This window comes from Oratosquilla oratoria, chromosome 6 (assembly GCF_046742065.1).
Source record: "Oratosquilla oratoria isolate Oo_2021 chromosome 6, ASM4674206v1, whole genome shotgun sequence".
Classification (NCBI taxonomy): Eukaryota; Metazoa; Arthropoda; class Malacostraca; order Stomatopoda; family Squillidae; genus Oratosquilla; species Oratosquilla oratoria.
Window position 1 is genome coordinate 15,320,250 of NC_134782.1, and position 12,332 is coordinate 15,332,581.

At 41.3% G+C, this 12,332-nt stretch overlaps 1 protein-coding gene across 11 annotated transcripts in view; it reads left to right on the forward strand.

Annotated features, from left to right (window-relative positions):
- Ask1 (apoptotic signal-regulating kinase 1) overlaps positions 1–12,332 on the forward strand; it is a 75,937-nt gene that overhangs the window by 21,014 nt on the left and 42,591 nt on the right. For all 11 annotated transcript variants that reach the window (XM_076186492.1, XM_076186495.1, XM_076186496.1 and 8 more), the window contains exons 4-15: positions 22–191; positions 407–575; positions 1,290–1,399; positions 3,034–3,145; positions 4,300–4,471; positions 4,642–4,801; positions 5,139–5,298; positions 6,833–7,020; positions 9,188–9,371; positions 9,876–10,009; positions 11,658–11,923; positions 12,152–12,318. In XM_076186492.1, coding sequence (XP_076042607.1) covers positions 22–191; positions 407–575; positions 1,290–1,399; positions 3,034–3,145; positions 4,300–4,471; positions 4,642–4,801; positions 5,139–5,298; positions 6,833–7,020; positions 9,188–9,371; positions 9,876–10,009; positions 11,658–11,923; positions 12,152–12,318 — 1,992 coding nt within the window. The remainder of the gene's footprint in view (positions 1–21; positions 192–406; positions 576–1,289; positions 1,400–3,033; positions 3,146–4,299; positions 4,472–4,641; positions 4,802–5,138; positions 5,299–6,832; positions 7,021–9,187; positions 9,372–9,875; positions 10,010–11,657; positions 11,924–12,151; positions 12,319–12,332) is intronic.

Consider the following 12,332-nt stretch of genomic DNA (forward strand, 5'->3'; position numbering starts at 1 on the left):
TGTTTTTGTTTCTTTTTTCAGTTGTCTTGCAGTAATTATGTGTTCCTTGCATACTGCAACAATGAAAATCAGCAATGTGTTATCACTGAGCCCAGTATGCGCATTGGGTCAGATGATGTTCCTACAGAATCAAAGACTCTTCTTGGTGTCAAACTACGGAGACAATTGCAGTATGTGGAGAGACAGAGCAAGTTAGTGTCATTACTATTTTATTTTTCTTCCTGTTAAACATGGCATCTCAGAAGTGCTATTCTTCCTGTTTACTAGATTGGCACACATTTATATTAAATAGATTTTTCATTGTCATATCTTAGTTGCTAACACAACATAATTTTATGCACTGGTCTTTAAGTTGAAAAAATATAGTATAAACAATGCATAAATGGGTATGATATTTGATATTCAGAGCACACATGAAGGAGAAATTCTTGGCTGACTTACGGAAAGCACGGGAAGTGTTCACTGGGGAAGAGCTTCGTAAACATCTGCTTAATATGAGGAGACGGCTTGATGATCCTAATATCTTGTCTGGTGATGTTGTCCTCAACATGCTACTGTCACTACGAGAAATACAGGTAAGAGCTGAGTCTGTTATCCTTTGAAATTAAGGTTTTGTCTTTGGCTCATTGTCTTTATTAGCGGGTCCATCCAATCCCATGCATATCTCCTTCCTTCCCAGCACCATGTGCAGAGGAGAGCATATGTAAAGTTGGGTAGGTGTTTGATGGAGACTTTTAATCAACCATGGTGAAATTTTATAACCTTGGTACAGCCCCACATTCATCTTGGACCATTCACTTGCTCAAATCCCTACCCACACATAAGCTCCATTACTCGTATCAGTGTTGATTAGTGGAAAGTGGTTGTGAATGGTTGTACAACTTTCTAAAGCCAAAAGAGATTTCTTCTTGTTTGCTTTGTATTAGTGTGGCACTGTTTCTATCACCATCTGAAAGTAATAAGATGAGCAGTCACTGGCTGTCAGCTGTCCTTATGTTGAAAGTACAGTTGATGTTGATTGATATTTGGTCATGGTATGGAGACTTGAATGCTAACAACCCCAGGACTGCAATACTTCCATTTGGAGGTGGGGATAAGGGTTGACAGTTTTTGAAAATAGGTAGTGGGGAGATGATTCTCTCTGCCGTCCATCTTGCAGGCTCACTACAAGCAGGTACCTATGTACAGTATACACCATTGAACCCCCCCCCCCTTGTTAGAAGAATATAAATATACCAAAGTTTACTGAAGGCACTTTCCTCCTTATAATAAGGATACATGTTTCACAGGACTATGATGCAATGGTACAGCTTGTGGAAGATCTCAAAACTGTTCCCAACCGGAATCACTACATTAGTACACATGCCATATGTTTCTTGTATGGATTTGCTCTAAATAGGTATGTTACAACATTATTTTTATGGTTTGATGATTTTAATATATTTTCAGTGTATACAATTAAGCACAGCTAGCTTTTATTGTTAGTAATAGTTTTAGATACTTGGGTGCAAATGTGGCAAGAAAGGAAGGAGTGGAGGTAGAATGTAGATTGAGAGAAGCGAGTAAATGCCTTGGGGGATTAAAAAATGTAATGTGAAATAGCATTTGGGAATAGATGCTAAGAGGAGATTGTATAAAGGTGTGATTGTGCCGACAGCGCTGCACGGGGCAGAAGCATGGAACATAAGAGAGGAGGAGTTTGAATGTGTTGGAGGTGAGGTGCCTGAGACATATGATAGGGTTTACTAGGCTGGATAGAGTGAGAAATGAGGAGGTGAGGAGGAGAATGGGGTGAAGAGGGAGTTGGGAGATAGGGTTGATGAAAGAGTATCAGGATGGTTTGGACACATGGAAAGAATGAGTGAAGAAAGACTGGTAAAAGAGGTATGGGAGGCAGATGTGGAAGGAGTGAACATGAGGGGTCAACCTAGGATGAGATGGATGGATGGGGTAAAAGGAGTTTTGGGAAAGAGGGTAATGTCTGTTGAGGAAGGATGAGAGAGGACAGAAGATGGGGTGAATGGAGAATGGTTGTATATGGATGATGTTGTGATGCATGAGGTGGAATGGGTGGGGGAGGGGGGGAGGGAGTATGTGTGAGAAATAATTTGATGCAGTCCGAAGGGATTTCTCCCTGTTTTCTCCTTTTCTGTATGAGGGGATGGAGAGGGGGGGGGGTTCTCCGCTTTAATGAGGTGGCCTTGCTGTGGATGTGCTGTCATGTGACACTGCTTCTGACCCAGGGCAGTGGGCAAGATGCAGGGATGACTCGTCATCCAGGAGGAGCCAAGATAAGAGGGAGGGAAGAAGGTGGAGGGGAGTGGATTATGATAGGGATGAAATAGGTGGGAGTGGTTTTTATGCCTTTGTTTTTTGGTTAACTCCCATATGAGGGGAGGGGGGGAAGCCTTTGGTATATGTATGCACTGTTTTTGTAATTTTGTTTCCATCTATATTTGGTCTGCCTTCATATTCACCAAATTAATTTTATAATATTTCAGCTATAGTAACTATTTTTGTGGAGTTATTGATGTTTTTACCAGTGAGACCAGGTAGCTTTATAATTACTTAATATTGTTTTACTTTGCTTCAAATTAAGTAGAAACAAATCTTACCCAACAGCAGCTGGATGGTTTCACTAAAAAAGTAAAAGCTGACAGAATGGTAGTGGTTGCAATGTACTTAGATAAGGCTTTTTAGATAGTGTTCATGCAGGTCAGTTGCACTCACATATGTAGATAATGATGATAATGACTGCATAACACCTACAAAATAGCTGCAAAGAATTCCCAAGCTTACTTAGACAAACTAGATCAATAGCTTAGAAATAATAGAATGGAGGTCTTCTACAGAAATCACCAGTACCATTGCTCACTCCAGACAACTATTAATCAAACTAACTGTTATCTGGCCAGTTTCCTAGGGCACTGGATTGATTGATCAAACTAATTCATAATGCATTGTTGTTTTGTCATTTCATTAGATTAGATTGTACAATTTTGGGTATTATATTAATTTGATGTGGATTTCCAGGCGTAATAAGGAAGGGGACCGTGAAAAGGCACTGACTGTTATCACAAAGGCACTTGAGAAGAAAGAAAATGTAGTTCCTGATATGGTCTGCTTGTGTGGCCGAATATATAAGGTAAGCCTTTGTTGACATGTTAAGGTAATACAATTATGAATACAATAATGGCTTTAGCTTTACGTAGGGATATGATTAAAAAAATTAACCTGTCCTGCTCTCACAAAGTGGGAAGTGAGAAATCCCTGGTAGAGCAAGCCCTGTCAGTTGCAGCAAACCTACTGGGTTTTTTAGGCTGATGTTTGGGTCACCTCCTCACTTGGCCAGGGCTGTTGGGGGACCAACACAAGAAGTATGCAGTGGGTCATGGGAATCAAGCTCGTGACCACCTGCTCAGATTATCACTAGCATATTTCACTTGGATATAACTTTCCTGTTGAACTAGTAATGAGTAAACTTCAATCATGAGAGAGAATCAGTTACCAACCACCTGTCTTCAAAATCCAACAAAACCCTTGCCTCCATTTGGAACTAGACAGTGGCCAGCCCAAGAAGTGAATTTGGTGGGAGGACTCTCATAATTGGAGGAGGTGGGGTTAGCTGAGTCAAAGCACACACCCAATTCATACACATCAAAACCCATTTAATACTCTTCCTATCTGAGCATCTCATTCGTGAAGGGTTATCTCTGTTCCTTGCTGCACTACTTGGGTTGTAGATGATACAACATGGAAGAAGAAATGGTCCAGTCAGACTACATAAACAAATTTGATGTTAGGTTTGACTAATGGAAACACAGAGAAGGGACCCTACAAATTGTACCCTTATAATGTATATTACAATTAAGTAAATGCCTCCAAATCCACAAATGTAGAATTAGGGGTGATTATGTATGGTAAGGGGTGTCACAGGTTGTTTTCATCAGAGATGGGGTATAGCAGTGATGACTTGGCCCTGGAAAACACGAGTTGATAATTATTTACATTGTGGTGCACATTACACCCAAGTGTGATCTACAAGCCAAGGAAATAGGCAAGAATTGGTTTACTAATAGGGTGGTCGATGAATGGAATAAACTTAGTAACCATGTAGTAAGCGCTGAAACTATCAGTTGTTTTAAAAAACGATTAGACAACTTTATGGATGGGGATGACAGGTGGTGATGGATACGGAGCTGCCTAGTGTAGGCCTTATGGTCTTTTACAGTCTCCTTTATTCTTATGTTCTTATGTAATAAAGAGGTCACTAATGGATATGTTTCATATCTTTTGCAGGACAAATTCATAGAATCTCAGCATACAGACCAGGAGAGTTTGCATAATGCTATTTACTGGTATCGCAGAGGGTTTGAAGTGCAGCCAAATGAATATGCTGGCATCAATCTAGCTACTCTCTTGGTCATAGGAGGCAGTGAATTTTCAAAATCTTCTGAACTACAGCATATTGGTAAGAACTGAGTGGGACATGAAGGAAATTAGTGATGATTGAATTTTTTTCTTTCTTTCTTTAAGATTGTATGCCTGAGATAATGTTCTTCATTATTATTTGATAAATTTGATAGTTAACTATATGGAATTAGGAACTATTGTATTCTGTTTAACACACTAATTCTACAGGTATGGTGCTGAATAATCTTATTGGGAAAAAGGGGTCATTGTCCTCATTACAAGAATATTGGGATGTGGCCACCTTTTTTGAAATAAGTGTGTTAGCCGAGGATTATGGAAAGGCCATACAAGCTGCTGATTGTATGTTTAAATTAAAACCTCCAAATTGGTGAGTATTACCAGATATGTATATTATTGAATGGCTATCAAAATACCAGAAATATCTGAAGTTTCTAATATATAGATTCACATGCTGGTTGATTAAAAATTAGTACATGTAATGGGTTGCATGGATCAGATTTTTGTGGTAAGACAGATATGTGAGAAAGTTTTAGGAAAAGGTAAGGATGTTTTTTGGGCCTTTATGGATTTGGAAAAGGCTTATGACAGGGTAGACATGAAGGCACTGTGGTAGGTATTGTAGTCTCACTTTTCCTTGATTGTGATTGAGGGATGATTGATACAGTTTTTGCTTTACTAAGTGTTCTTGTTCTGTTTATTAACAGGTACCTGAAGTCAACTATAGGGAACATTATGCTTATTAATCGTTTCCGTAAGAAACCAGAAGACACAGAGCCAGGTCCTGAGGAGAGAATCTTTAACTTTTGGATGGACTTCTTTGTGGAAGCCACTCAGACTGAACCTGTTGACATGATCAGGTTTCCAGTAAGTGATGGGGAAGGGAAAATTGATAAGGGATTAATATGTATACCAAAGGAGATGTGTGTGTGTGTGTATATATATATATATATATATATATATATATACATGTGCAAGAAATTTGCTAGTGGACAGCGACATCAATCAGATAATTTTTATGACCGTCACTCATAGGACTCGAACCTACCACTCTGAGGCCAAGAGGCTACCGAGACGGTGCCTTAAACTGCTTGGCTGCTGGAGGTACAAAACTCTCAGAACTCAGAACCCTACTGGTTCCCGAGATTAGGAAAGATCGCTGTGACCCCATTTCCTTTTTCACCAGAAATGTTGTTGCAGGCAACGATTTTTTTTTTTTTTTTTTTTTTTTCATAAGAGAGGTAGCCAGTCAAAGGCACACACCGACTCCCATCCACAACCCTTGTTTTCCCTCATTTTAGCTCCTTGATGATGAAGGGTCATCACTATCTTATGTCCACTGTCTGGGTCAGAAGTAATGCAGCAAGACATAGGATGTACACAGCAAGGCAGCTTCACTTACATAGTGACCCCCCTTTGCCCCCTTGTGCAGAAATTGGAGAGAAGACAGGGAGAAATCCCTGAAGGTGGCATCAAAATATCATCCACACACAACCTCTCCACCCTCCCTTCCATGCTCGACAGACATAGAAGAGAGAGAAAAAGGGGAAGGAATCCTTTTGGGCTGCATCAAAATATCATCCATACACAACCATTCTCCACTCACCCCTATCCCCTGCCTTCTCTCTTCCTTGCTCAACAGATGTTCCTCTGTTGCTCAATGCTCCCCTTTCACCCCATCCATTCATCTTACCCTCGGTTGTCCCTTGAGGTTCACTCCATCCATAATAGTAATGATAATAATGTCTATCTAGATACCAACAGGTTTTCTCCCCTGTATAAGAAAAGTAGCCAAGTTAAAAGGCACAGATCCACACCCAACCATTCCACATCTATCCACCACCTTCCTTCCTCTCATCTTAGCTCCTTGTGGATGATAGGTCATCCATCTCTCCCGCCCACTGCCCTGGGTCAGAAGCAATGCAACGAGAGGAGGGGGTGGTCACTGATTAAATGAAGTGGCCTTGCTGTGGAATAAAAATAATAGATATGGTTTAATGTCACAAACTCCCCCCTATCGGAAGGCTAGGACGGTGCCCCTCACAGAGAGCTTTGTAACATAATGATCATTAAATATTTCCAGCAGGGAATGGATGTATTCTCTTTGTAAAATTAGCCGTAATGCTGGAATAATAAGGGTCATTTTATCATCCACCTATGTGCTTTTCATGAGCTATTACCACAACCAAATGGTGTTTTTCAAACTTTGATTATTTGAAACATATTCCATATGCCTTCTAAAATGTTCCTAGACATATTTAAGAAAAAAAGAATTCTTGGTAGCTCAGTATCCATGATGGTTGCTATATCAACTGCTAGGTGATATGTGTGGAGTTTGTCATCCTGGTGAAGTATATATGTACATGCATATGTATAATTTTCTTTTCTTCTCTGTTTTTAGATTTTGATCTTAGAACCTCCATCTCTGAGGTACAAGACGAGTTACTACAACCCAAGCTATATTACTGTCAACCTTGGAGCTGAGGAGAAGAGTATCCAACTTTGGAACTTGTGCATTGACCAGATGAAAGGAGAATGTAGAAAAGTGCATGACTGGCTCTTTACTGCTGCAAGTGTTAAAAGTGTAACGTAAGTATAATGGTCTTACACTTGATCCTTGCTAATTTAATACTACCGGGGCTCTGGGGTTTCTAAAATAAGGACTGGAGAGTTTAGAAGGATGCAATTTTTAAAAGTAAGGTGATGAGATGTACAAGGGGTGAAAGTGGCAGTAGACTGGAAGTGAACATTAAGGGAGAGCGACTGGAGGAAGTGGATAGTTTTAGATACTTGGGTGCAAGTGTAGCAGGAAAAGGTGGAGTGAAGAGAAGCGAGTAAATGCCTTGGTGGTTTAAAGAGTGTAATGAGGAATAGACATTTGGGAATGGATGCGAAGAGGAGACTGTATGAAAGAGTGATTGTGCCAACAGCACTGTATGGGGCAGAAACGTGGAACATAAGAGAAGAAGAGAGAAGGAGTTTGAATGTGTTTGAGATGAGGTGTCTGAGAAGTATGGTAGGGGTTACTAGGCTGGATAGAGTGAGAAATGAGGAGGTGAGGAGGAGAACAGGGGTGAAAAAGGATTTGGGAGATAGGGTTGATGAAAGAATATTAGGATGGTTTGGACACATGGAAAGAATGAGTGAAGAAAGACTAGTAAAAGAGGTATGGAAGGCAGATGTGGAGGGAGTGAAGATGAGGGGGACGTCCTAGGATGAGGTGGATGGATGGGGTGAAGGGGGCTTTGGGGAAGAGGGGAATGTCTGTTGAGGAAGGAAGGGAGAGGACGGAAGACAGAGGTGAGTGGAGAATGGTTGTATATGGATGATGTTGTGACTGCATGAGGAATGGGCGGGGGGGGTGGGGTAGTATGTGTGAGTAAATTTTGATGCAGCCCGAAGGGATTTCTCCCCGTCCTCGCCTTATATGCAAAGGGGGACGGAGAGGGGGGGGTCGCCGATTAAATGAAGCGGCCTTGCTGTGGATGTGCTGTGTCTTGCGACACTGCTTCTGACCCAGGGCGGTGGGCAGGGTGCAGGGATGACCCGTCATCCAGGAGGTGCTCAGATGAGAGGGAGGGTGGGAGGGGTGTGGAGTGTATTTAGGGATGAAATGGGTGGGAGTGTTTTTATGCCTTTCCCTTTCTGGCTACCTCCCTTGGAAGGGGGTAAAAGCCTTGGTATATGTATGTATGTATCTATCTATATACCAAGGGATTATTCCCCCTTATATGGGAGGTAGCCAAGTCAACACACACACACTCCCACACATTCCACTCCCATCTTACCACCCTTGTTTCCCTCTCATCTTAGCTCTTCATGGATGAAGGGTGTATCCCAGTCTCCTGCTCACTGCTCAGGTCAGAAGCAATGCAGCAGGACACAGCACATCCACAGCAGGGCTGCTTCACTTGCATAATGACCCCTCATGTGGAAACTGGAAAAGATGGGGGAGATTATTAACATATTTTCTCCAAATAATGATGACAATGGTTACCTAAAGTTTCACTGACTAGAAACCCGCAACCCTATGGCAGCTGGCAACAGTCCCTATGGCATCCCATAGATCTGTCTGGGAAGGGACTTGAAACTGTTGTATGTTGTTTCCATGTTAATGGGATATAGTAGTAAGAAAATGAGATCGCTTGTTAGTAAGTAGCTCTTCTTGTGTGAAAAGTGGAAGAAATGTAGTTGAAATTGGTAAAGAGACCAAGTGTCAGCCCCTTGGGGCTGCACCTCCAGTTGGGGACCAGGTGTTTGTAGGTCTTGGAGACTAATGGCAAGGATATGATTCTTTCTGACCTTTGCGTCGTAGGGCCACCACAACCCATCATTGGTTCCTAAGTTTCCGAATTAACAAGATATGTGTGTGTGGTCACAAGGATAAAGAAATGGAATTGCAACACAAAAGTGATGTTACTGGAAGTACTCAGAAGCCTCAAAATAGTTAATGGTTTTGAATCATATTTAGAAAAGTATAGATATAATGCTGCATTGCTTCTGACCCAGGGCAGTGTGCAAGATGCAGGGATGACCCATCATCCAGGAAGAGCCAAGAGAGGAGGAAGGGAGGGGTGGAGTATGTGGGGATGACTTTGGCTACCTTCCTTTTAAGAGGGAAAAAGCCCTTGGTGTATGCATGTATGTATGTATAGATATAATGGAATGAATAGAATTCTTGTTGCACATGCATATGCTTTTTTATCTCGAGTGCCAAAGATATTTTCTGATGATTTGAATTTAATTTTTTTTCCAGGTTGTATAAAAGAGATGAACGAGCAGTGTTTCTATATGTGCAGGAAAACTCTGATGACTTCCAGATGTTTTTCCCATCTGAACATTGTCGCTCAATTTTCTTCAGTCTTGTTCTGGAACTCACAGCAGACCAGAAGGGCACTGTTATGGATCTAGAGGCTGAGTTTTCTTCTGGACCAATTCAGGTTTGTTGAACACCCAGATTGCTTTTGACCCTGGGTAATGGGTGAGGTGCAGGGATGACCTGTCATCCAGGAGGAGCCAAGAAAAGAGAGAGGGAGGGGGGGGATGGTGAATGGGAGTGGAGTATGTGGGGATGAAATGGGTGGGAGTGAATTTATGCCTTTGACTTTGGCTACCTCCCTTGTAAGGGGGAAAAAGCCTTTGGTATATGTATATATGTGTCTATCCATATACCAAGGGTTTTCCCCCCCTTTTATAAAGGAGATAGCCAAGCCATAAGACATGCACCCACTCCCCATTCCACCCCCCTCAACCACCCTTTCCTCCCTCTCATCTTAGGTCCTTGTGGATGAAGGGTCATCCCAGTCTTATACCCACTGCCCTGGGTCAGAAGCAAGACAGTATATCCACAGCAAGATAGAATAAATTAACCTCCAATTGTATGTATTGCATATTGATTTCTAAAAGATAAATGTTATTCATGTAATTATTCTGGGCAATTTCAGTACGAGTATGACATGGAAGATAATGGGAAGCGTGTTGTACTAGGCAAAGGAACCTATGGTGTTGTTTATGCTGCAAGGGATCTCAATACCCAAGTAAGAATCGCTGTCAAAGAAGTTCCGGAGAAAAATATTGGGTAAGTAGATTGATTTGACCAATTGTTTTCATAGTGTGTGGATGAAAGGAAAGGAGATTTTGTCTGTGATTGATTCAGGAAATATTTAAGGATTTTTTGTATAGAGTAAGAGTTGCACTAAAGTAGTGCTTTACCTGCACTTAGGCTGCTTCAGGTTTTTTAATCTGCAAGATGAATTACTATGATTTGAGTAGTCATTATTATTTGTGCTTCATGTTTATATACCTGTTCTTCATAGTGGACTAAGCTTTTATTTAATCAATTTACTTCACAGATGTCACTTAATCCAGAAGTTTAAGGTATCTGGCAAAGATTTCTATAGAGCTTTAGGTGTTCAAGAACATGACAACATCGTAGGTGTATTGTGTTGACCTCTGTCCCATAGTCACATAAGACAGACCTCAATAGATCTGGGAGAACCTGGGGACCAGTCCCAACTATCAGAGGGATCCTGGTTCTTGGCAAGAAAAATTTGAGTTAACAGGTGACTGTTACATACATACATACAATGCTTGACAAAAGAAGTGACTGCCCCCCACCACCCACACAACAGAAATGTAAATAATCAGTTAAAATAAAGGTATATATACATGCATATTCCAACAACTTTTCCCCCTTACTAGGGAGGAAGCCAAAGTCAAAGGCACAAATCCACTCCCACCCATTTCATGCCCACATACTCCGCTCCCATTATAACCCCTCCCTCCCTCTTTTCTTGGCTCCTCCTGGATGACAGGACATTCCTGCATCTTGCCCACTGCCCTGGGTCAGAAGCAATGTAGCAATATACAGCACATCCACAACAAGGCCACTTCATTTAATCAGCAACCCCCCTATCTGTCCCCACATGCAGAAAGAGACAGGGAGAAATCCCTTCTGGCTGCATCAAAATATCATCCACACATACTCCTTATACTTAATTTATAACACTTATGCCTTTGTTTTTTGGCTACCTCCCTTATAAGGGTGAAAAAAGCCTTTGGTATATGTATGTATATATGTACTCTCTGGAAAGGTCTTGGTAGAACAGAGCAAGGTCATCAAGGTACTGTGTGTTCAGATTATCCCAGGATTCTTGGATGACTGCCTACAGTTTGGGTACAGAGCTGACATCCTTCTCTTAAAGGTTGCTCTTGATGAGGTACCAGACATTTTCCATTGGATTTTAAATCAGGACTGTTGCCAGGAAGGTCCTTTATAAAAAGTTACCTGACAGTTATTAAGCCTCTGACTCACAGATTTTGCAGCCCCAATGTAGTTGAAAGCCTCTGGTAGGTGATCACACAGTAGTTCTAGGTAATTGTTATGTTTAACTTTCATGACATGCACTTCTTTTGTTGAACATTGTACATACATACATACATAAAAATACATACATATACCAAAGGCTTTTCCCCCCTTACAAGGGAGGTAGCCAAAAAACAAAGGCACCCACCCATTCCATCCCTGATACACTCCACTCCCCTCCACCCTCTACCCTCCCTCTTATCTTGGCACCTCCTGGGTGATGGGTCATACCTCTTTTACTAGTCTTTCTTCATAAAAATACATACATAAAAATACCTACCTACCTATCTACCAAGAGGGCTTTTCCATCTTATAGAAATGACAGATAAGATGGGTTATTATGCTTCTTTCTGATTTGTAGGGAGGTCCAGCCACTCCACGAGGAAATTAAACTTCACTCGGAACTTCGGCATCGTAACATTGTACAGTACTTGGGTACAGCATCTGAAGATGGTTACTTCAAAATCTTTATGGAACAAGTGCCTGGTGGGAGTTTATCAGCTCTTCTCAGGTCTAAATGGGGACCCCTTAAGGAAAATGAGGCAACCATTGCTTATTATACCAAACAAATCCTAGAAGGACTGAAATATCTTCATGATCAGAAGATAGTACATAGGGATATTAAAGGTAGGTAATGATGAGAGGCAATATATTTTGATACATTAATTACTTTCTTTTACAGCTTTCAAACCACTGTTGAAGACATCCCAGCTCTGATTGGTGTAGGGGATGGAAAAGGTGGGAATGGATTTTATGCCTTTGTTTTTTGGCTACACCCTTTGTAAGGGAGGAAAAGGCTTTGGTATGTGTACTATAAGTATTTCCCTGTTATTGAATATAATTCTTTTATTTCAGGGGATAATGTTCTAGTCAATACATACACTGGTGTGGTCAAGATCTCCGATTTTGGAACGTCAAAGCGCTTAGCAGGAATCTGTCTCAGTACAGAAACCTTCACAGGAACCTTACAATACATGGCTCCTGAAGTCATAGACAAAGGTGCCAGAGGATATGGAGCACCGGTAAGCTACCTGTA